Source organism: Coenobita brevimanus, chromosome 97, assembly GCF_032717465.1.
Source record: "Coenobita brevimanus isolate Jiangsu-jjx chromosome 97, ASM3271746v2, whole genome shotgun sequence".
NCBI classification, from domain to species: Eukaryota; Metazoa; Arthropoda; class Malacostraca; order Decapoda; family Coenobitidae; genus Coenobita; species Coenobita brevimanus.
In genome coordinates this window covers 45,509,384-45,533,115 of record NC_137050.1, presented here as the reverse complement: position 1 = coordinate 45,533,115, position 23,732 = coordinate 45,509,384, and the positions used below count along the sequence as shown (strand labels likewise).

The window sequence follows — 23,732 nt, the reverse complement described above, 5'->3', positions numbered from 1 at the left end:
TTCAAATCCCGAGTGTGCCTTTTGTCTTAGAAACCGTTGATAATACACTTGGTTTTATGCTGTGTAAGAAAACATCATTTTAAGAACTGATTTGTCCGAGAGAGAGCGAAGACAACTTACTTCAGCCGAAATTCACTTAACAGTGCTAAGAAATGTTCAACTTAGACTGTAAATAGTATCAATCTCACCATTTGTAATCTCTGTAGGCTACTATAGTACAGTTTGGGGTGTAAAAACAGTATTCTTCACCATTTGGGGAGATCTCTGTAGGGTACTGTAATACAGGTTGGAGCATAAAAGAGTATTCCTCGCCATATGGGGAAATCTCTGTGGGCTACTATCGCCATTTGGGTAGATCTCTAACGGCAATAAGATGTGAAATGTTACTAGTATGTGTCAATATTTGCACTGGGCGTGCTCGGACATGTTCCACATCTTCAGTGTGGAAGTCTGTTTCATAGTACATTCCAGCAGCAGCTGGTAAGAAGCATGAAGCCAAGCTAGCCAAGCACGGATATATAACTATGATAGAGCTGGCATAATGTTGCAACTGTTAAACTTAATCTCTGAACAAAATAGCGACATGACTATTGTCTTTTACTGTACAGTACATACATGAAGCAACTGTGCTGACATGAATGTTCCCAGTTTCAGTACATTATTCAGATTAAAGAACCCCGATCTCTGTTCATTGGCACTGTTGATAGAGCATTGTCAAAATTATACTCTCTTGACAATATTCAGCAACTTTTCATCACATCCATATATCCTTTACGCCCTTCAAATTTCATGGCTCCCATCTACTCGATATATCTTTTATACCTTTCACATTCCTTGGCCATCTACTCTATATTATCTCCGGATACATGAAAGGAACATTGAACTATTTGAGGTTTTTAATTAATACACACAGCTAAGCCGGCAAGGAATAAGCGAAGCTGGTCACTCTTGTAGTAAATATCTAAATATAGTACCCTATCCATATAGTGCTACACCCTTGGTGGATCAAATGAATTGACTAATTGGTTGAAACCTGCATATAGCACACATAAGGAGTCAAAGGAATTTACCTGTAAAGACTAACAGCATTTAGTTTTAAATCCACGCACACACAGATCACAAGACGACCAAACCACGCCTTCTTCCCTTTCCTTTATATCCATTCTTCCAATTCTGTGTGTCCCTCACTTCATTTCACTCCTCCTTATGTCAAGCCTTTGTTTCACTTTTGCATCATACATTCATTCCAAAAGCTTGACCTGCATTACATCATATACTGTGACTAATCATGTGATGTCCCCTACTACAGTGCGATCATGACGAGTTCCAGTGTGACAATGGCAGATGCATTCCTGCGTCCTATAAATGTGATAGAGACAACGATTGCGGTGACTATAGTGATGAGAGAGACTGCTCAACGGTAAGCTTATTGAATAGAAGGATTTTTTTTTTTTTTCTGAAAATGTAGTATCCAGGTCAGCAAGTTACTGATTGAAGATCTCATTTTCTCTCTATTTACTTATGAGCTGGTACGACTATAATTTGGGCAAACCACATTTTACTACGTGCACTTACATAATTCTTTGATAGGAAGAAGCATACTTAACAAGAATAATATCTGGGAGGCTTCATATCACAGAAGGAAGTTTACTAACAAGTCTAACTGGGTCAGAACTCTTATCTCGAAAAGTATATAAGTAACTGGTTACAGAAAATAAAATCGCTTATCACCTATTGTCATTTATGTCGTTTATATATATATATATATATATATATATATATATATATATATATATATATATATATATATATATATATATATATATATATATATATATATATATATATATATATATATATATATATATATATATATATATATATATATATACAGAGAGAGAGAGGGATATATATATATATATATATATATATATATATAGATAGATAGATAGATATAGATAGATAGATAGATATAGATATAGATAGATAGATAGATAGATAGATATAGATATAAAATCTTCTTCACATACACCCACTTTCTTAGTTTTGCTCTACTATCATCACTAATCTTTTTTTTTTTACTAATACATGGAGGAAAAAAGGATCCAAAATAGCAAGAACACAGTCTTTAATGCACTTTCTCATCATTTTTTCTCTACACTTGATGACTTCAGCACTTTTGTCTTTCAACAATATAGTTTGTTGCTTTTGTAATGCCATTTTCTTTCAGATCTGTTTCATTTTGTTTTTGGTGGTTTCTCTGATTTGATGCATGTTTATCTCTCATTTAATTCTCTGTCTCGTTCGTAAACTTATTTACTCCTGCTCTTTTTATTTCATGTTTTTAAAATCTAATTCCTTCCTTTCGTGAGTTCGAGGGTCGTTTTTGAATAATTCTCGGGTACGTTTGTATTAGCTTTCCCACAGTGTAGATTCAAACAGTGTGTTCGTGTGCAGCTTACTCCTCCCCCAGAATATGACTTCTACTTTCCATTTTGTCTAAATCACCTTTGTGACTCTCAGTCACGACCACCACTGTCATCACCAACACCACATTATATCAATTCTATATTATTTGAGAAAGAGAGAGAGAGAGAGAGAGAGAGAGAGAGAGACAGACAGATGACTCCGCTCCTGTTTCACCATGCCGAAGTCCCAGAGGAATACTCCTCTCTCTCTCTCTCTCTCTCTCTCTCTCTGTAGCTTAACTGTATCGACATTTCATTTTTCTCTATCGGAATTTCAAGGGTGTGTATTAATTCAAAGAGATTAAAAGAAATTACTTTCATATATGTAAGTCGGTCGCAATATTTTGTTCCACTGACCGATTGTTTCATAATACCTGACCGCTTCATGCAAATTACACTGTATCTGTCGCCATATCACCATGAAATCATGTGTTATGCTAAATGGAAATTTAGTCATAATACAAGGATAATGCTTTAGAATTACCTTTGAAATGACTGGGTTGACAGACTTTCATTAGGCAAACACTCTATAGTATTTTATTGATAATACTTTGTGTAGAGACATGACAGTCTTATTGGTATGTTACGTGACCATTTGATGTTCATACCTGAGGGCAAATTCCCTAACAAATAATATTTTTAGTCGATTACATTTCACTGTAAAACTGTTCACTCACTTCCTACTCCCTTGTTGTTTTGCAGACAGATTTTGATCCAAGATTGCTCCCGGCTTTAGCAACTTTTTTGTTTTTTAATTGGTGGCGGTGTCCTTAACAAGTGGCTTTGCAGATCTCTTGCATATTGTTCTGAACTGAAAAAGCTTTCATAAACACGGCCGTGGGAAGCAACTTTGTCCCTCTGTTTACACAAACATATACACTTTTATCATTTGGCATATGAAACCGTCTCAGATAATGACCTTGGGATGTGTTCGCAAAACACCCATACACACCACACAATGAAAAGTAGTATGACCTCAAAGATGTATAAAATAAAGCGGGCTATACGTCGCACTGGCTGCCCAAAACACACTTGTCCTAGCGAGTGGTGCCCATGTGATGTCACAGGTCAAGGCGACCAGTCATAGATGACCTGCGCAAAACCTTCCTTATTTTTGTCCAGAGATGTACACACTGAGTCTTTAAATTGTGGGCTTCCTATACTACCCCCACTAATTTCCCTTAATGCTTTTGTTAGTCTATCATCAAATGATGCACTATACTCTGCTTAACTTAGAGCCTGAAGTCTGGTCTTTATTCCTAAGTAAATGACACCTTTGTTTTCCTTTAGTTTTATTAACATGCCATCATATATTTCAATCTGCTTTTTTCTTTCACTTTTAAACTGAATCTGACTTTGCAACTAACCATTCTATGGTCACTTCCCATACTGAAATAGTTGATAACTGCCATGAATTATCGTGCTGCAATTATCTAATATAATAAAGTCAATCTCATTCTTTGTTTCTCCATTTGGGCTTCCGGTCCATTTTATCCCTGTTTGCATGTTGCAGAATGTTTTAATTTTCCTCAATTTTCACGTTTCATCAAAGTTTACCACGATTTCACTAACATCTGTCATTCCTCTCGTGTACATACTTCTTCATTTTTAAATTTACTAACATTTCCGTGGAAGTCTTCCATGAGTATAGTATATTAGGTCTTATCTACTTCCATACTCCATAGTGGGGTGGCTTAGTGAAATTAATGTTACTCGGCAGATAAAAGCACCATTTTTGGTATGATGCTTCCTTGGGATCTAACATGTAATAAATGCCAAGGAGCCCCGAGAAACTTATTCATGCAAGCACCAAATTGCAAGACGATCGATATAAAATAAAAATATAAAAAACGTCACTGCTCCTGAGTGAGTCACATGAAGAGCTGATTGCTTTTTAGATCTGGAATGTTGATATATCTTAACATTACTCTGACATTATTAAGGAACGCACTGTGGTGGCCTAATGGTAGCGCATCTGCCTCGCAAACGATAGACCCAGGTTCAGTACCAGGTCGGGTTATACCAAACGCTAAAAAAATGGCACCTTCTACTCCCTCGCTTCACGCGCAGCACTAAGAGGGCAGAGGGGGGTCTGGTCGGCCCGATGTTTATATAATGTGACTGAGTTGGGATGCATGTTCCGTGTCCGTGATATGTCCTCCCAGGGTAGCAGTCCTGTATAATATGGATCAGTTGAAAGCACTGTCCTGTTGCAGGCAGACACCGCAATCATATAGATGAAAAAATGATGAGTATGATTTTAAACATCAAGCACCCACTCACTCATATTATTAAACTACCAAGATAGTGTAAATTATTAGCAGTTTTCCTTTATTACCAAATTTACTAAGTCCAGGATATATTTATTAAATGTCACATTTCAAACGAGCACCCACCTTCATATGGAAGGAAAAAGCACCCAATGTCAACATGATATGATGGTTAAGATGGTACCATATTTGAAATCTGTTGTTGAGGGAGGAGTATTGTATAATTTATGTTTAATTATTATATCCCTGTTGACTTATTAATATGTTTAACTCACTAAGCGGTGCAGTGTCTTAACAACTGTTATTGTGGCATTGTGCTGTGCATGATGTCTGTTTATTACATTTGCACTTGCAAAGTGGTGAGCAGTCCAGATTTGCATTGCAACATTTGCAGGTAGAAGTCTCCTTTACAGGGAGCATTTGATCAGCTCTCTGCATGTTCTGGAGAGCTCTGGAATTGTCACCCAAATTGGCATCCATGATAATGATTCCTTAATCTAGGTGTAGTCCTGCAGAGATGGAGTCACTTGCTGAGTTTGTGTGCTAGTTGTCCAGATTCCTGCTTGATGTGCTATCTGCCTTACGTGCTGAAGCAGTGCATCTTAGGTGGATGGCAATCTCTCCATCTTTCGATTCTCGTGGCAGAAGAGTTTTCTTCTTGTCTCATTAATGGAGTTCGTAGGACTGGAAATGTCATACAGGATAACAGTCGGTCTCTCGAGCTTCTGGAATGGCTCACAGTCGACATCCAGTAGCTGGAAGGGATGCCCAGCCAAATAAACAAATATCTCTGTGGCATCGTCATGGACCTGCCAAGCCCCCCAGGCTGACTTCTTACCCTTACCATTGAATGCAGTTGTTGTTTCGCAACCAGAGGCAGTTCATGTAGGTGGCTAGGGTGTTTGTTGTGGGTGAGTGGGTAGTGGGGAAACAGGACCAAGGAATGAACTGGTCAGTGGTGGGAAGAGTTCGACAAGGGAAAATGATTGTGTCCCTGGGGAATTTGGGGCAAGTAGGAAAATAGGTCCAATAGGCAAATATGGAAAAGGTCCAGTGATGCTGTAGATCCAAGTGATAATTCGATGTTTTCCAGGGTGAACACACTTTTATGTACACGATAATGCTTAAATGAAGAGAAAATGATAAATTTTAGGGAATACCATTAAACCAATGTTTATTTTCAGTAGCCGAATACTTTATAAAATGGATATATACTTCAGTATTTGGTCTCTTGAGGATGGCATGGGACCATGTTTTTTAAAGCAATATGTTTGTCAGTCTTCTTCCAATGCTTTGTTCATTATTCCAACTTTTCAAGCATAGACTGAATAAGCATATATTTTGAGAGATTCTTGTAAGCTAAACACTATATGCAGAAATAGCTAAACTACAATCATTATCAATTTACACAGTTGCACAAAGAATTTATCAAAAATCACAGCATACTAAAAGTTCAAAGGACGTCTGTAGTAATTGTAGCTTTTCCTGGAAAAGGAATCATTTCCAGTCTAATACACTAAAAAGCAAACTTCAGTGTTTTCCCACTTATTCAAAACAACGAATAATATTTCACAGCACGAATTATTTTAGCGTAATTTTTACTGTTCCAGTCCCATTTATTAGTTTTTATACGTAATGAGCAAGCTTTAAAACTGTTAATTTTCACTTATACTCAAAATATGCCAAATTTATTCCAGGCTTAATGTTTCAAACAAATATTTTATCCTATATAATGATATATTTCGTACTTCCAAAGTGAAAATTTCTCCCAGGTGGCAAATAGATGCAACGAGGAAAACGAGTCTACTGGAAAAACACGTTCAAAGAGAAACTCGGTTCATAGTAGGAAAATAGGTTAGCTGAACCGTAATTTGTGCTGGGAGGGGGTTGGTGATAGCCAGTACCCTCTTCAGGCATAAAATGATCCACAGGTATACATGACGAGTGATGAGAAGGGTGGGTGGTGAACTGAATGAAAGGAAGGCAATGATTGATTATGTGTGTGTGGATGAAAGCATGCGAAGATGTGTAATGGATGCAAGAGCTTATAAAGGTTGGGGGAGTAGACTTACTGACCACTACTAGGTGTTGGCCAGAATTAGGATTCAAGTAAGATGGAGGAATAGAAGAAGGGAAAGACGAGAGGAAGGAGTAGTTGCAAGGAGAATGGAAAGGTTACAAGAGGATGAGAAAAAGGCAGAGTATAAGAGAGAAGTGGAGGAACGATTGGGCAAATATGAATTGGAGCAGGTGGGAGACGTGGAAGGTGTGTGTAGGATATTCACAGAAGAAATATGTGCAGCATGTGATGTGGTGTGTGGAAGGAAGAGAAGACTGAGGGGGGTGCAAAGAACATTGTTGTGGACTGAAGAGGTGAGACAGGCTGTGACACAAAAGAAGAAAGCATACAATGAATGGATGAGAAATAGGGGCGTGGAAGAAGTTGACAGGCGGAAGAGAGAATTATATGTAGAAAGAAGGAGGTGAAAAGATTAGTAAGAGAGAGTAAGAAGAGAGTGGATGAGAAATTTGGAAGAAATTTGAGTGTAAAGTGGAGGGACTGTAAGAAGATGTTCTGGAAAGAGGTGAGAAGAGTAGGACAGGGTGGAAGTGAAGTTAGCAGGGAAGTGAAAGATAAAAATGGTAGATTACTAGTGGAGAAGGGAGAAAAAGTGAGCAGATGGAGAGAACACTTTAAGGAACTGTTGAACATACAGGATGGAAGTAATGCGAGTATAAGTGGCTGGGGAATGGCTGGGAGAAGGAGGGAGGTGAGAAGACAGGAAGAAATCAGTAGGATAGAAGTTGTGGAAGCAATGAAGAAAGTTAAATCGGGGAAAGCCCCAGGAATTGATGGAGTGTTTCGTGAAATGCTGAAGCATGGAGGAGAGATAGTTGCAGAATGGATGTGGAAGATGTGCAGATTGGCCTGGGAGGAAGGCAGAGTCCCGGAGGATTGGAAGTCAGGTATAATTATTCCCTTGTACAAAGGAAAAGGGGAAAAAGAAATGTGTGGTAATCATAGGGGCATTTGTCTTCTTAATATAATAGGAAAAGTGTATGGTAGGATACTTATTGACAGAGTTAGAGAAAGAACAGAGAAATTAGTTGGAGAAGAACAGGGAGGCTTTAGGAGGGGAAGAGGTTGTATAGATCAGATATTCAGTCTTAGATCCTTAGTGGAAAAGTTTCTAGAGAAGGGAAAGAAGTTGTATGCGGCTTTCATGGATTTGGAGAAAGCATATGACAGGGTGGTTAGACAAGGATTGTGGAAAGTGTTAAGAATATATGGAGTAGATAGGAAGTTGTTAAATGCTGTGAAGAGTATGTACGATGGTGCGAAGGCTGCGGTGCGTGTGGATGGTGAACTAAGTGAATTTTTCTCTTTGAAAGTTGGTTTGAAACAGGGATGTGTCATGTCTCCATGGTTGTTCAATCTGTACATGGATGGGGTAATAAAAGAGGTACAAGGTAGGGTAGTGGATGTTGGAGTGGCCCTGGTGAGAGAGGATAGTGTTTGGAAACTCCCTGTACTGTTGTTTGCAGAAGATACTGGGTTGTTGAGTGAAGACGAAGGGGAGCTGCAAGGCTTGGTGGATGAGTTTGGGAGAGTGTGTAAGAATCGGAATCTAAAGGTGAATGTAAGTAAGAGTAAAGTGATGGTCAAGAGTGAGAGCAGTGGAAATGAGTTATTTAAGAGGAGCCTGTGGAGTCACATGGAGAGACAGGCTGATGAATGAGGATATAAAGGAGCGTTGTGGTGTGGATGTGGATGTGATAGGAAGTGTTATGAGGAACACACTGAGGTGGTTTGGCCATGTGGAGAGGATGGGGGGTGAAAGACTGACGAAGAGAGTATATGTGAGTGAGGTGGAGGGGGGGAAGAGGGTGGGGAGGCCGAGGATGAGATGGAGGGATGGGGTGGAGAGGTATATGAGAGAGGGGGGTGTGAGTTGGGAGCAGGGTAGTGAAATGGCGGGGAACAGGACGACTTGGAGGCGATTTGTTTGTGGCCACACCAAACGGGATTGAGATGTCTGGCAATAAATAGATAGATAGATTTTGTGTATTCCAATAACCAGTAAAGATACAAAATACAATTACACTAATACTTATCAGATATTGATCAGGCGAGAACAGTAACCATTTAGCTTGTAACAAATTACTGTAATCAAGACAAGCTATGCCTCAGTTCACCCAAAAAAACTTTTTTTTAAGTACTATTATCGTTGTCCATACATAAACCTTATAGCTATATGCACAGTTGGACCTTCTGCACTGAGTGGGAGCACAGAGAGTACATGGCTGCACAATATATAATATCAGTGTTGTTATTTGCTATATTTATGTTTACCCTCATCCTTGCAATTATAGCTTCCATTTCTATTTTTCACATCAGAATGCTTATTTCAAAATTATCATATTTAATTTACCTTACTTCCTTCTCTGGCCGCATTTGATGTTGCATTTCTTGTATAATTGCTTGTAATTCATCCGCCAGACTTCAGAATGAGGTTTAACATAACAGCATTAGTGTCACTACAAAAATCTAATTACTTCTATACAGAAGACTGGACATTTGAGCAACAGTTTTATTGATGTAATTGATAGCTTTCAAATATCTCAATTATCAACAACTGAATATTGATCGTGTCATATCCACTGAACACAGACTAAACCCAATCTAGTAGTTCACAGGCAAGAATAATGGAGGTCATGGGTCAGACAGGATATATCCACCAACAGCCGCGACTGAGACCGTTGGGCCCAGTTAGTCTGCAAGTTGTCAGTGATGCCTGGTGCCAATTTTATTATTTTGTGCCAAAAATTGCGCGACATGTGCCAAAGAAATTACACACACACACACACACACACACACACACACACACACATATATATATATATATATATATATATATATATATATATATATATATATATATATATATATATATATATATATATATACACCATTTGAGCCCGGTGTCCTCAATATAGGACAGAACTGGGAAATTTCAAAAGTAAATAAAGTAGGGAACCCTTGGGTACGGACCTATGAGCTTCGCGACTATGAGCCCCTACCAGCACAATCCCTCGCCCAGGAACTGTGGAAGCCAATGGGATATATATATATATATATATATATATATATATATATATATATATATATATATATATATATATATATATATATATATACCGTATGTAAAACATTCGCAAGTCTAAAACTTGAAAATGCCAAAAGTGGATTATATAATTATCAAAAACGAGTCTCTGCACCTTGTAATCCTGGCAGCCTTTGAATTCGCTTTCAGTCATCACGCTCGGAATGGGACGATTTTCGGCCAAAAACGTCCCTACCTGGTTATATTAGACCATGCCTAAAATTACAGTAAAAATGACAAGAGACCACTGGAGTTATTTTCCTTGTCTGGAGGCGATTATGTTACTGCCCTGACCCTTAACCCAGCTTTTTATAACATAAGCTAGATTTGTTGGTGTTTCAGTTATTACTCTTTTTAAAAATAAGATTTTAATTGATGTATAAAACGCACATTACTATAAATCTGTATGATCATTAGTGCCACAGTCTCAGGGAAGTTTTTAAAAATCATCGCTTGACGTTCTATAAATGTAAAAGGCGGCATTACTCGTCTCTAAGAGAGAGAGAGAGAGAGAGAGAGAGAGATACATCGTGGTGCATTCTGAGAAGAAATGTAAGAGTGTATATAATAAAACTACTTTGACGCACACAAAATGATGCGATTGCTTGTCGAGTTAGTAGCGTAATATCATTGACCTGGGACTGGATTCATGAACAATCATATGAACAATTTCGTGCCGTAATTGAGTTTTGCTTCTGCCGCAACGGAAAGGGGAGGAAACCACGAAATCTGTTCATGTCTCCTGATTTTCTTTAAAAAAAATACTCCTCTACCTTGGTTCTGAGAAGCATAACACAGTATGTTGTATCTGTTTACGTAGAAAGAACAGGAAAGGAGGGTGCAGAAACGTTCTGTGTATCTAGTTCTTCCTGCAACATAAAATCCAAGTTGCGACATGGACTCGATCGTAAATATGTATGAGAATCCCACCCATGGCTTACTGGTGCCAGAGTCGTCCAGTGTCTGTGAAGAGGAACAACTTCATCTACAACCAGCTAAACGATTATATTTCCTATTTATTATGACTGACAAGGTCACAACTTGTTCTAGACAATACATCAGCTGGGCAATACTGGTGGGCGGAATCAGGATTCAAATCCCAAGTGTGCCTTTTGTCTTAGAAACCGTTGATAATACACTTGGTTTTATGCTGTGTAAGAAAACATCATTTTAAGAACTGATTTGTCCGAGAGAGAGCGAAGACAACTTACTTCAGCCGAAATTCACTTAACAGTGCTAAGAAATGTTCAACTTAGACTGTAAAAAGTATCCCTCACCATTTGTAATCTCTGTAGGCTACTATAGTACAGTTTGGGGTGTAAAAACAGTATTCTTCACCATTTGGGGAGATCTCTGTAGGGTACTGTAATACAGGTTGGAGCATAAAAGAGTATTCCTCGCCATATGGGGAAATCTCTGTGGGCTACTATCGCCATTTGGGTAGATCTCTAACGGCAATAAGATGTGAAATGTTACTAGTATGTGTCAATATTTGCACTGGGCGTGCTCGGACATGTTCCACATCTTCAGTGTGGAAGTCTGTTTCATAGTACATTCCAGCAGCAGCTGGTAAGAAGCATGAAGTCAAGCTAGCCAAGCACGGATATATAACTATGATAGAGCTGGCATAATGTTGCAACTGTTAAGCTTAATCTCTGAACAAAATAGCGACATGACTTTTGTCTTTTACTGTACATACATGAAGCAACTGTGCTGACATGAATGTTCCCAGTTTCAGTACATTATTCAGATTAAAGAACCCCGATCTCTGTTCATTGGCACTGTTGATAAAGCATTGTCAAAATTATACTCTCTTGACAATATTCAGCAACTTCTCATCACATCCATATATCTTTTACGCCCTTAAAATTTCATGGCTCCCATACATGAAAGGAACACTGAACTATTTGAGGTTTTTAATTAATACACACAGCTAAGCCGGCAAGAAACAAGCGAAGCTGGTCACTCTTGTAGTAAATATCTATATATAGTACCCTATCCATATAGTGCTACACCCTTGGTGGATCAAATGAATTGACTAATTGGTTGAAACCTGCATATAGCACACATAAGGAGTCAAATGAATTTACCTGTAAAGACTAACAGCATTTAGTTTTAAATCCACGCATCACACAGATCACAAGACGACCACACCACGCCTTCTTCCCTTTCCTTTATATCCATTCTTCCAATTCTGTGTGTCCCTCACTTCATTTCACTCCTCCTTGTGTCAAGACTTTGTTTCACTTTTGCATCATACATTCATTCCAAAAGCTTGACCTGCATTACATCATATACTGTGACTAATCATGTGATGTCCCCTTCTACAGTGCGATCATGACGAGTTCCAGTGTGACAATGGCAGATGCATTCCTGCGTCCTATAAATGTGATAGAGACAACGATTGCCGTGACTATAGTGATGAGAGAGACTGCTCAACGGTAAGTTTATTGAATACAAGGATTTTTTTTTTTTTTTTTTTCTGAAAATGTAATATCTAGGTCAGCAAGTTACTGATTGAAGATCTCATTTTCTCTCTATTTACTTATGGGCTGGTACGACTATTATTTGGGCAAACCACATTTTACCACGTGCACTTACATAATTCTTTGATAGGAAGAAGCATGCTTAACAAGATTAATATCTGGGAGGCTTCATATCACAGAAGGAAGTTTACTAACAAGTCTAACTGGGTCAGAACTCTTATCTCGAAAAGTATATAAGTAACTGGTTACAGAAAATAAAATAGCTTATCACCTATTGTCATTTATGTCGAATATATATATATATATATATATATATATATATATATATATATATATATATATATATATATATATATATATATAATCTTCTTCACATACACCCACTTTCTTAGTTTTGCTCTACTATCATCACTAATCTTTTTTTTTTTTTACTAATACATGGAGAAAAAAAGGATCCAAAATAGCAAGAACACAGTCTTTAATGCACTTTCTCATCATTTTTTCTCTACACTTGATGACTTCAGCACTTTTGTCTTTCAACAATATAATTTGTTGCTTTTGTAATGCCATTTTCTTTCAGATCTGTTTCATTTTGTTTTTGGTGGTTTCTCTGATTTGATGCATGTTTATCTCTCATTTAATTCTCTGTCTCGTTCGTAAACTTATTTACTCCTGCTCTTTTTATTTCATGTTTTTAAAATCTAATTCTTTCCTTTCGTGAGTTCGAGGGTCGTTTTTGAATAATTCTCGGGTACGTTTGTATTAGCTTTCCCACAGTGTAGATTCAAACAGTGTGTTCGTGTGCAGCTTACTCCTCCCCCAGAATATGACTTCTACTTTCCATTTTGTCTAAATCACCTTTGTGACTCTCAATCACGACCACCACTGTCATCACCAACACCACATTATATCAATTCTATATTATTTGAGAGAGAGAGAGAGAGAGAGAGAGAGAGAGAGAGAGAGAGAGAGAGAGAGAGAGAGAGAGAGATGACTCCGCTCCTGTTTCACCATGCCAAAGTTCCAGAGGAATACTCCTCTCTCTCTCTCTCTCTCTCTCTCTCTCTCTCTAGCTTAACTGTATCGACATTTCATTTTTCTCTATCGGAATTTCAAGGGTGTGTATTAATTCAAAGAGATTAAAAGAAATTACTTTCATATATGTAAGTCGGTCGCAATATTTTGTTCCACTGACCGATTGTTTCATAATAGGCTACCTGACCGCTTCATGCAAATTACACTGTATCTGTCGCCATATCACCATGAAATCATGTGTTATGCTAAATGGAAATTTAGTCATAATACAAGGATAATGCTTTAGAATTACCTTTGAAATGACTGGGTTCACAGACTTTCATTAGGCAAACACTCTATAGTAATTTATTGATAATACTTTGTGTAGAGACATGACAGTCTTATTGATATGTTACGTGACCATTTGATGTTCATACCTGAGGGTAAATTCCCTAACAAATAATATTTTTAGTCGATTACATTTCACTGTAAAACTGTTCACTCACTTCCTACTCCCTTGTTGTTTTGCAGACAGATTTTGATCCAAGATTGCTCCCGGCTTTAGCAACTTTTTTTGTTTTTTTAATTGGTGGCGGTGTCCTTAACAAGTGGCTTTGCAGATCTCTTGCATATTGTTCTGAACTGAAAAAGCTTTCATAAACACGGCCGTGGGAAGCAACTTTGTCCCTCTGTTTACACAAACATATACACTTTTATCATTTGGCATATGAAACCGTCTCAGATAATGACCTTGGGATGTGTTCGCAAAACACCCATACACACCACACAATGAAAAGTAGTATGACCTCAAAGATGTATAAAATAAAGCGGGCTATACGTCGCACTGGCTGCCCAAAACACACTTGTCCTAGCGAGTGGTGCCCATGTGATGTCACAGGTCAAGGCGACCAGTCATAGATGACCTGCGCAAAACCTTCCTTATTTTTGTCCAGAGATGTACACACTGAGTCTTTACATTGTGGGCTTCCTATACTACCCCCACTAATTTCCCTTAATGCTTTTGTTAGTCTATCATCAAATGATGCACTATACTCTGCTTAACTTAGAGCCTGAAGTCTGGTCTTTATTCCTAAGTAAATGACACCTTTGTTTTCCTTTAGTTTTATTAACATGCCATCATATATTTCAATCTGCTTTTTTCTTTCACTTTTAAACTGAATCTGACTTTGCAACTAACCATTCTATGGTCACTTCCCATACTAAAATAGTTGATAACTGCCATGAATTATCGTGCTGCAATTATCTAATATAATAAAGTCAATCTCATTCTTTGTTTCTCCATTTGGGCTTCCGGTCCATTTTATCCCTGTTTCCATGTTGCAGAATGTTTCAATTTTCCTCAATTTTCACGTTTCATCAAAGTTTACCACGATTTCACTAACATCTGTCATTCCTCTCGTGTACATACTTCTTCATTTTTAAATTTACTAACATTTCCGTGGAAGTCTTCCATGAGTATAGTATATTAGGTCTTGTCTACTTCCATACTCCATAGTGGGGTGGCTTAGTGAAATTAATGATACTCGGCAGATAAAAGCACCATTTTTGGTATGATGCTTCCTTGGGATCTAACATGTAATAAATGCCAAGGAACCCCCAGAAACTTATCCATGCAAGCACCAAATTGCAAGACGATCGATATAAAATAAAAATATAAAAAACATCACTGCTCCTGAGTGAGTCACATGAAGAGCTGATTGGTTTTTAGATCTGGAATGTTGATATATCTTAACATTACTCTGACATTATTAAGGAACGCACTGTGGTGGCCTAATGGTAGCGCATCTGCCTCGCAAACGATAGACCCAGGTTCAGTACCAGGTCGGGTTATACCAAACGCTAAAAAAATGGCACCTTCTACTCCCTCGCTTCACGCGCAGCACTAAGAGGGCAGAGGGGGGTCTGGTCGGCCCGATGTTTATATAATGTGACTGAGTTGGGATGCATGTTCCGTGTCCGTGATAGGTCCTCCCAGGGTAGCAGTCCTGTATAATATGGATCAGTTGAAAGCACTGTCCTGTTGCAAGCAGACACCGCAATCATATAGATGAAAAAATGATGAGTATGATTTTAAACATCAAGCACCCACTCACTCATATTATTAAACTACCAAGATAGTGTAAATTATTAGCAGTTTTCCTTTATTACCAAATTTACTAAGTCCAGGATATATTTATTAAATGTCACATTTCAAACGAGCACCCACCTTCATATGGAAGGAAAAAGCACCCAATGTCAACATGATATGATGGTTAAGATGGTACCATATTTGAAATCTGTTGTTGAGGGAGGAGTATTGTATAATTTATGTTTAATTATTATATCCCTGTTGACTTATTAATATGTTTAACTCACTAAGCGGTGCAGTGTCTTAACAACTGTTATTGTGGCATTGTGCTGTGCATGATGTCTGTTTATTACATTTGCACTTGCAAAGTGGTGAGCAGTCCAGTTTTGCATTGCAACATTTGCAGGTAGAAGTCTCCTTTACAGGGAGCATTTGATCAGCTCTGCATGTTCTGGAGAGCTCTGGAATTGTCACCCAAATTGGCATCCATGATAATGATTCCTTAATCTAGGTGTAGTCCTGCAGAGATGGAGTCACTTGCTGAGTTTGTGTGCTCGTTGTCCAGATTCCTGCTTGATGTGCTATCTGCCTTACGTGCTGAAGCAGTGCATCTTAGGTAGATGGCAATCTCTCCATCTTTCGATTCTCGTGGCAGAAGAGTTTTCTTCTTGTCTCATTAATGGAGTTCGTAGGACTGGAAATGTCATACAGGATAACAGTCGGTCTCTCGTGCTTCTGGAATGGCTCACAGTCGACATCCAGTAGTTGGAAGGGATGCCCAGCCAAATAGACAAATATCTCTGTGGCATCGTCATGGACCTGCCAAGCCCCCCAGGCTGACTTCTTACCCTTACCATTGAATGCAGTTGTTGTTTCGCAACCAGAGGCAGGGCTCGGGATTTTGACTCCCCCAGGCTTCTACAAATGGCATTGATGTACAATCTGTATTTCTTGCCCACGCTGAAAGCCACCAATATATAAACCAAAGGTTGAGTCATGTGTAGATCACAGAATAGGCCTACAAGGATGACTATAACATCAGAGTCCAAAGTGCACACATGGACTGCCTTTGCTCACTGCTCCAGTGCATGCAGTATTTGGACCAACACCCTGGTGTCTGCCTCTTCACGGTTGTAGTTGTTCATACTGATACTGGGACCAATTGATGATACAGTTTGTGACGTACACACCTTTGGCTGGTGGACAGGTGAACCCTTCATGCTTGGATATCAAAAAAGAAAACAGCTCCTTATTCACTGGGTCACATAGAGAATCCATCCAATTGCCTGGTAGCTTAGTCTGACCAGACACTTTCCTGCACACACATTTGCCTCCCTTTTCACGAGTGGACTCCTTCAAACTGTCTGGGATATATGTGTCCCACATGACATTCAACCTCTTGGAATCTAGTAGCTGCTTCTCCAGGTAAGGGGTAAAAACCACATCTGCATACTTATCAAGGATGCTGACACTAATAGTGGGCAGGCAGTGAATGACGACAGTTCCATCCATGACTTTGCAGTCATTAGTTGAAGGTGACTCTAATTGCTAAGGCTGCTGAAGATATTGCAGCAGGTCAGACTTCGTGCCTGGCAGGTGAAGCTTACCAAAGTGTAAGAGGGAAGGAGGGAAGGACTGTATCTCATGTGCAAAGAATTCATCCAAGTCACTCTCACGGTCCTGCATACCAATGTATAGCCGGCCAAAGAGTGTCACATTGTTCTGAAGCACTTTAATCTTCTTGTCCTTCTTGGGTATTATTTTCCACTGAGGTTTTCTGAAGAGCGTCAGGGAATTTCTCTTGATTCGATCATGGATGGAGTGGGTGCACTTATCAAGAGCCTTCATGACAAACTCCTGATGTTGTTCTACCCTGTGTCCTCGCACTATGTGTACCACTGATTTTCCTGTGCAGCTGCGACTGTCAAGAGTTACTAAATCTTCAAAATCATCCAAGAAAGGATTGCCCATTTGTTTCAGACAGACTGGTAACATGTCTCTTTAAGGTCTTCTGTGTTGAGAGACCCTGCTCATGATGCTTGAAGTTCATAGGGCCGTCCGTGTCATCTTCCGGGAGATATTCTTCATCAAACTCCTTCAGCAGCCTAGCCATCTCTGGTCCTATGGGCCTTCATCGTCTGAAAGCAGTAGGATTTCGGTAAGCCCAACTGCATCACTCCCACCTTTCACAGTCTTGTTCTCCCGCTCATAAGCATGGTCGAATGTGATTGTACATAACTTGATGGATTTCTTGGAAAGAACCTAGTGTAAATGTTTCTTGAACTCATCCTTGATAGTGTTGGGCAATGACTTCATATCCCTGATGTGGACAGGCATCCATTTGGAATAGTTTACGGGGCACAAGGCAAAGAGCAGAAGGGAGAGTTCCTCCAAGAAAATTCTTCTCTCTGTGGGCCCTGATGAGGATGAGAATGATGGTTTCATATTTCATGATCTGGTCCCAGTACATGAATGTAGGATTCTTTTGTAGCATATTATTTCTCCAAGCCTTGGCTGAGTGTTCATCTTTGGAGCCTGCATTGAGCCTGCTGAAGATTATGCAGGGTCAAGAGAGTGACTTGGTGGGCATGTCTGGTTCGAGTTAGGCATGCTGCCTTCAAAAATGAGTGAGTCGTGCCAGCTCATGCTACTTCTGCAAGTGCTGTTGTCTAGCCAGAGCCTTCTGTGAGATCACAAAGGGTACTCCAGAGGGTCACTTCTGCGTGCAAACCACTTAGCATAACCACATGCACTGTCTCACCATTGGCCATTTCCATTGTACTAAGTATGCCAGAGCAAGCAGAGGCTGGTCATATGTAGTGACTGAAATTTGTCCTGGATTCAGATATTCAACAGCTTGTCTCTGAGAGAAGTGGAGGAACGATTGGGCAAATATGAATTGGAGCAGATGGGAGACGTGGAAGGTATGTGTAAGATATTTACAGAAGAAATATGTGCAGCATGTGATGTGGTGTGTGGAAGGAAGAGAAGACGGAGGGGGGTGCAAGGAACAGCGTGGTGGACTGAAGAGGTGAAACAGGCTGTGGCACAAAAGAAGAAAACATACAATGAATGGATGAGAAATAGGGGCGTGAAAGAAGTTGAGAGGCGGAAGAGAGAGTTATATGTGGAAAGGAAGAGAGAGGTGAAAAGATTGGTAAGAGAGAGTAAGAAGAGAGTGGATAAGGAATTTGGAAGGAATTTGAGTGTAAAGTGGAGGGACTGTAAGAAAATGTTCTGGAGAGAAGTGAAAAGAGTAAGACAGGGTGGAAGTGAAGTTAGCAGGGGAATGAAAGATAAAAATGGTAGATTACTAGTGGAGAAGGGAGAAAAAGTGAGCAGATGGAGAGAACACTTTAAGGAATTGTTGAACGTAGAGGATGGAAGTCTATCTATCTATCTATCTATAGCCCGACGCCCTAATCCCGCAGTGGGTGGCCGCAGACAAAACGCCTCCAAGTCACTCTGTCACCCACCATTTGACTCCCCTCCCCCCAACTCACCCCCCCCTCCCTCATATACCTCTCAACTCCATCCCTCCACCTCATCCTCGGTCTACCCCTCCCTCTCCCTCCCTCCACCTCACCTACATACACCCTCTTAGTCAGTCTTTCATTCTCCATCCTCTCCACATGTCCAAACCACCTCAGTGTATTTCTCCTAATCTTTTCAACCACATCCACATCTACCCCACAACGTTCCTTCACTTCTTCATTCGTCAACCTGTCCCTCCACGTCACTCCACATGCTCCTCTCAAGTAACTCATTTCCACTGCTCTCACTCTTGACTTGTTCCCCTCTTGCAAGGTCCACGCCTCGCTTCCATACGTCAGGGTAGGGATCACAATACCATCATGCAGTGACTTCTAAACTTCCATACTCACCTCCCTATTTCTCATCACTGCTTTCAGTGTGCCAACAACCTTCCTTCCCTGCTGTACCCTTTCACGTACTTCATCCCCCAAAGTTCCATCCTTACTCATCACACTACCCAAGTACTTGAATGCACTCACATTCTCCATATCCTCACCATCCAACCTCACTGCACACTCTGTGACTTCATTCCTCTCAAACACCATAACTTTACTTTTGTTTACATTAACTTTCAGCTTCCTCCTCCTACACACTGTCCCAAATTCATTCACCAAACCTTGCAACTCCCATTCATCTTCACTCAACAATACTGTATCATCAGCAAACAGCAACACCGGAAGCTTCCAAATCTCACCCTCATTCATTAGGGCCACCCCCACATCCACTGCCCTACCTTGTACCTCCTTTACAACCCCATCCATATATATATTAAACAGCCATGGAGACATTACACACCCCTGTTTCAGTCCCACATTGAGATCAAAGAACTCACTCAGCTCACCATCCACTCGCACCATAGCCCTAGCTCCCTCGTACATACTCTTCACAGCACTCAACAATTTCCCCTCCACTCCATATATTCTTAATACCTTCCACATACCTTTCCTATCTATTCTGTCATAAGCTTTCTCCAAGTCCATGAAGGCAGCGTACACTTTCCTTCCCTTCTCTAAATACTTCTCAACTAAACATCTTAGAACAAACATCTGATCTACACACCCTTTTCCCTTCCTAAATCCCCCTTGTTCTTCTCCAACTAGCTCCTCTGTCATATGTCTAACCCTATCAATGAGTATAAGTGGCTGGGGAATGGCTGGGAGAAGGAGGGAGGTGAGAAGACAGGAAGAAATCAGTAGGATAGAAGTTGTGGAAGCAATGAAGAAAGTTAAATCGGGGAAAGCCCCAGGAATTGATGGAGTGTGTGGTGAAATGCTGAAGCATGGGGGAGAGATAGTAGTAGAATGGGTGTGGAAGATGTGCAGATTGGCCTGGGAGGAAGGTAGAGTCCCGGAGGATTGGAAGTCAGGTATAATTATTCCCTTGTACAAAGGAAAAGGGGAAAAAGAAGTGTGTGGTAATCATAGGGGCATTTGTCTTCTTAGGATACTAGGAAAAGTGTATGGTAGGATACTTATAGACAGAGAGAAAGAACAGAGAAATTAGTTGGAGAAGAACAGGAAGGCTTTAGGAAGGGAAGAGTTTGTGTAGATCAGATATTCAGTCTTAGATCTTTAGTGGAAAAGTTTCTAGAGAATGGAAAGAAGTTGTATGCGGCTTTCATGGATTTGGAGAAAGCATATGACAGGGTGGATAGACAAGGACTGTGGAAAGTGTTAAGAATATATGGAGTAGATGGGAAGTTGTTGAATGCTGTGAAGAGTATGTACGATGGTGCGAAGGCTGCAGTGCGTGTGGATGGTGAACTAAGTGAATTTTTCTCTTTGAAAGTTGGTTTGAAACAGGGATGTGTCATGTTTCCATGGTTGTTCAATCTGTACATGGATGGGGTAATAAAAGAGGTACAAGGTAGGGTAGTGGATGTTGGAGTGGCCCTGGTGAGAGAGGATAGTGTTTGGAAACTCCCTGTACTGTTGTTTGCAGATGATACTGTGTTGTTGAGTGAAGACGAAGGGGAGCTGCAAGGCTTGGTGGATGAGTTTGAGAGAGTGTGTAAGAAACGGAACCTAAAGGTGAATGTAGGGAAGAGTAAAATGATAGTCTTTGAGAGAGGTGAAGTTAGTGAATGTACAGCGAGGTTGGATGGTGAGGAATTGGAAAATGTGAGTACGTTTAAGTATTTGGGTAGTGTGATGAGTAAGGATGGAGGTTTGGAGGGTGAAGTGCTTGAAAGGGTGCAGCAGGGAAGAAAGGTTGCTGGTTCCTTGAAAGCAGTGATAAGAAACAGGGAAGTGAGCATGGAAGTGAAAAAGTTACTACATGACAGTATTGTGATACCAACTCTAACGTACGGAAGTGAAGCTTGGACATTGTTGGAAGGACACAAGTCAAGAGTGAGAGCAGTGGAAATGAGTTATTTAAGAGGAGCCTGTGGAGTCACGTGGAGAGACAGGCTGACGAATGGGGATATAAAGGAACGTTGTGGTGTGGATGTGGATGTGATAGGAAGCGTTATGAGGAATACACTGAGGTGGTTTGGCCATGTGGAGAGGATGGAGAGTGAAAGACTGACGAAGAGAGTGTATATGAGTGAGGTGGAGGGGGAAAGAGGGAGGGGGAGGCCGAGGATGAGATGGAGGGATGGGGTGGAGAGGTATATGAGAGAGGGGGGTGTGAGTTGGGAGCAGGGCAGTGAAATGGCGGGGGACAGGGCGACTTGGAGGCGATTTGTTTGTGGCCACCCCAAACGGGATTGAGGCGTCTGGCAATAGATAGATAGATAGTCTCTGAACATTCATGCCGTGCTTGGTCATGGCAAGTGTGGCAGCCTTGTCACAGAACAGAGGGATGAGTGCACATCTTGCTGGCATATCTTTCATCTAAGGCTTCATATAGGCATGATATCCAGCCCATGCAATGGCATCTTCACTGCACTGCTCGTCCTTCTCTAGAAATAGCCGTGCATGCTTGGCCCAATTGTGTTCCTCTGCTGTTGCATCATCCAAGCAGCACCCGATTGGAAATATGTCATGCAAGGGCACAACAACAGAAGTGGTCTTCAAAGCTACAGCTGGGACAGAGGGATAACTATCAGGAAACGCTCGTTTTTTAATTTCCAGGCGGTGTCATAATGGGAGGTCTGCTTTCACCAGGGTTGTTCTTGGTATTAACTGGACTAAGCTTATTCCAGTCCCATGAAATGAAGCCACAGAAGTCATTTAGCTTGGGTTGTGGTCTAGATTATCGAGGGACCCAACACTGAACATTTCTTTCCAGAGGCAAGCATGAGCTACCACGCTATCTTCTTCAAAGTGTTCACAAGCAGAAATGCCGATCCAGTCTTCAGTCTGTATAATTCTCTCATATGAAATGCTGATGTCCATTTGGTGTATCTGTTAGACGAGATTCTTGCCACTGGATAGTGCATGCATGTTCATACCAGTGTAGATAGGGAGTGGTGACTCATGTTCCAGGGTGAGTCTGGTATTCGTGGCAGACGGCGATGTCCTCTTCGTTGTGTTGTAAACGATGCCCTGTCCAATTGTGAGGCAAGCCTGGGAGTCACGTTTGTCTTGATCTTTTAAGTTAGAACCATTCATTACCATGGCGACTTTTCCTGGTGTTCAGGTGAGAAGGACCGAGAGAATCTGAGGCCATCGTGGTTGAATGTCATTTCTGATTATTGTACCAGCTTTTCCCACAATAACAGCATCTTCATCCAAACCTCATTTCTTTAGCACTTCCTTCAACATGTTCCTCATTTTCTCCTTGAAAATGAGAACTGTGTTTCTCCCATCATACTGTTCTTGTCCTCTGGGAAGTGTTCCAGCAAACGACACTTCCTAATCTTGTTAACTAGTTTCTTGATGCCCAGTTCCTCGAGACGATTTTCATGTAGAGGATGGATCTCGGATAATTTGAGGAGAGAATTTCCAGATTCCACAGATTTCTCGATGTAGCTGGTCAGTTCTACAAAGGCTCGAGACTCATTCATTTTCGCATCTGTGTTTTCTGGAGTTTGGAATGCCTTTCGAGTAAGACTACGGTACCTATTTCTCAGATTGACCTGTCATGGTTGAAGGTATTTGCCTTGATTGCCATTAAATCTCCTCCGCTTATCCTAGTCATAAGATTAGTGACATTTAGTTTATTTATCATGGTTCGGACATTCTTGTCAGCATCAAATGGTAACACTTCATGGAGGACATCTTTCTTTGTCTTTTTCACAGAAACGGTGCTTCTGAACATCTACTGCATGGCACTTTGTGGTTTATTTGTCTCCAGAATCATCAGGATTGTGCATTCTCTTCTTCCCTGCCTTTGTCGGCTTAGAATTACTGAATTGCAGATGGCAAGATTTGTGCTAAGAAGCAGAATGTGAAGCGAAATTATTGGTAGTTTCATCACTCCCAAAACAGAGTGCAGTTGGAAGAGTGTCAATGGCCCGGAAGTGCTCCACATTGCTCGGAGATTACTTCTAGGCATCTGTTTATCACCACTTGTCCCAGGGGTCTAACAGGGACCTCTCAAGGGTTCAGCAGTGTCTTTCTGGCAAACGATGCAGCAATATCAGTTTAGCTCCATTTTGATGCGTCACACTCTGAGAGCAAACAAACGTAATGGAATATAAAGTTTGGCTGACTTGGTCAAATTAGTTTTTTAAAAAATGACAGAGGTAGAAATAGTTTGAAGAATTAGCATATGTGCTTAATGCACAACGGTTTTAGGATGTGATGAGTCAACTCTAC

At 40.4% G+C, this 23,732-nt stretch overlaps 1 protein-coding gene across 1 annotated transcript in view; it reads left to right on the top strand.

Moving 5' to 3' along the window:
- Positions 1-11,416: 11,416 nt before the first annotated feature.
- The window catches only part of LOC145413685 (uncharacterized), a 72,777-nt gene continuing 60,461 nt past the window's right edge, over positions 11,417-23,732 (top strand). Inside the window, exons 1-2 of the mRNA XM_080283340.1 lie at positions 11,417-11,472; positions 12,234-12,344. Of these exons, the coding sequence (XP_080139466.1) occupies positions 11,417-11,472; positions 12,234-12,344 (167 nt within the window). The remainder of the gene's footprint in view (positions 11,473-12,233; positions 12,345-23,732) is intronic.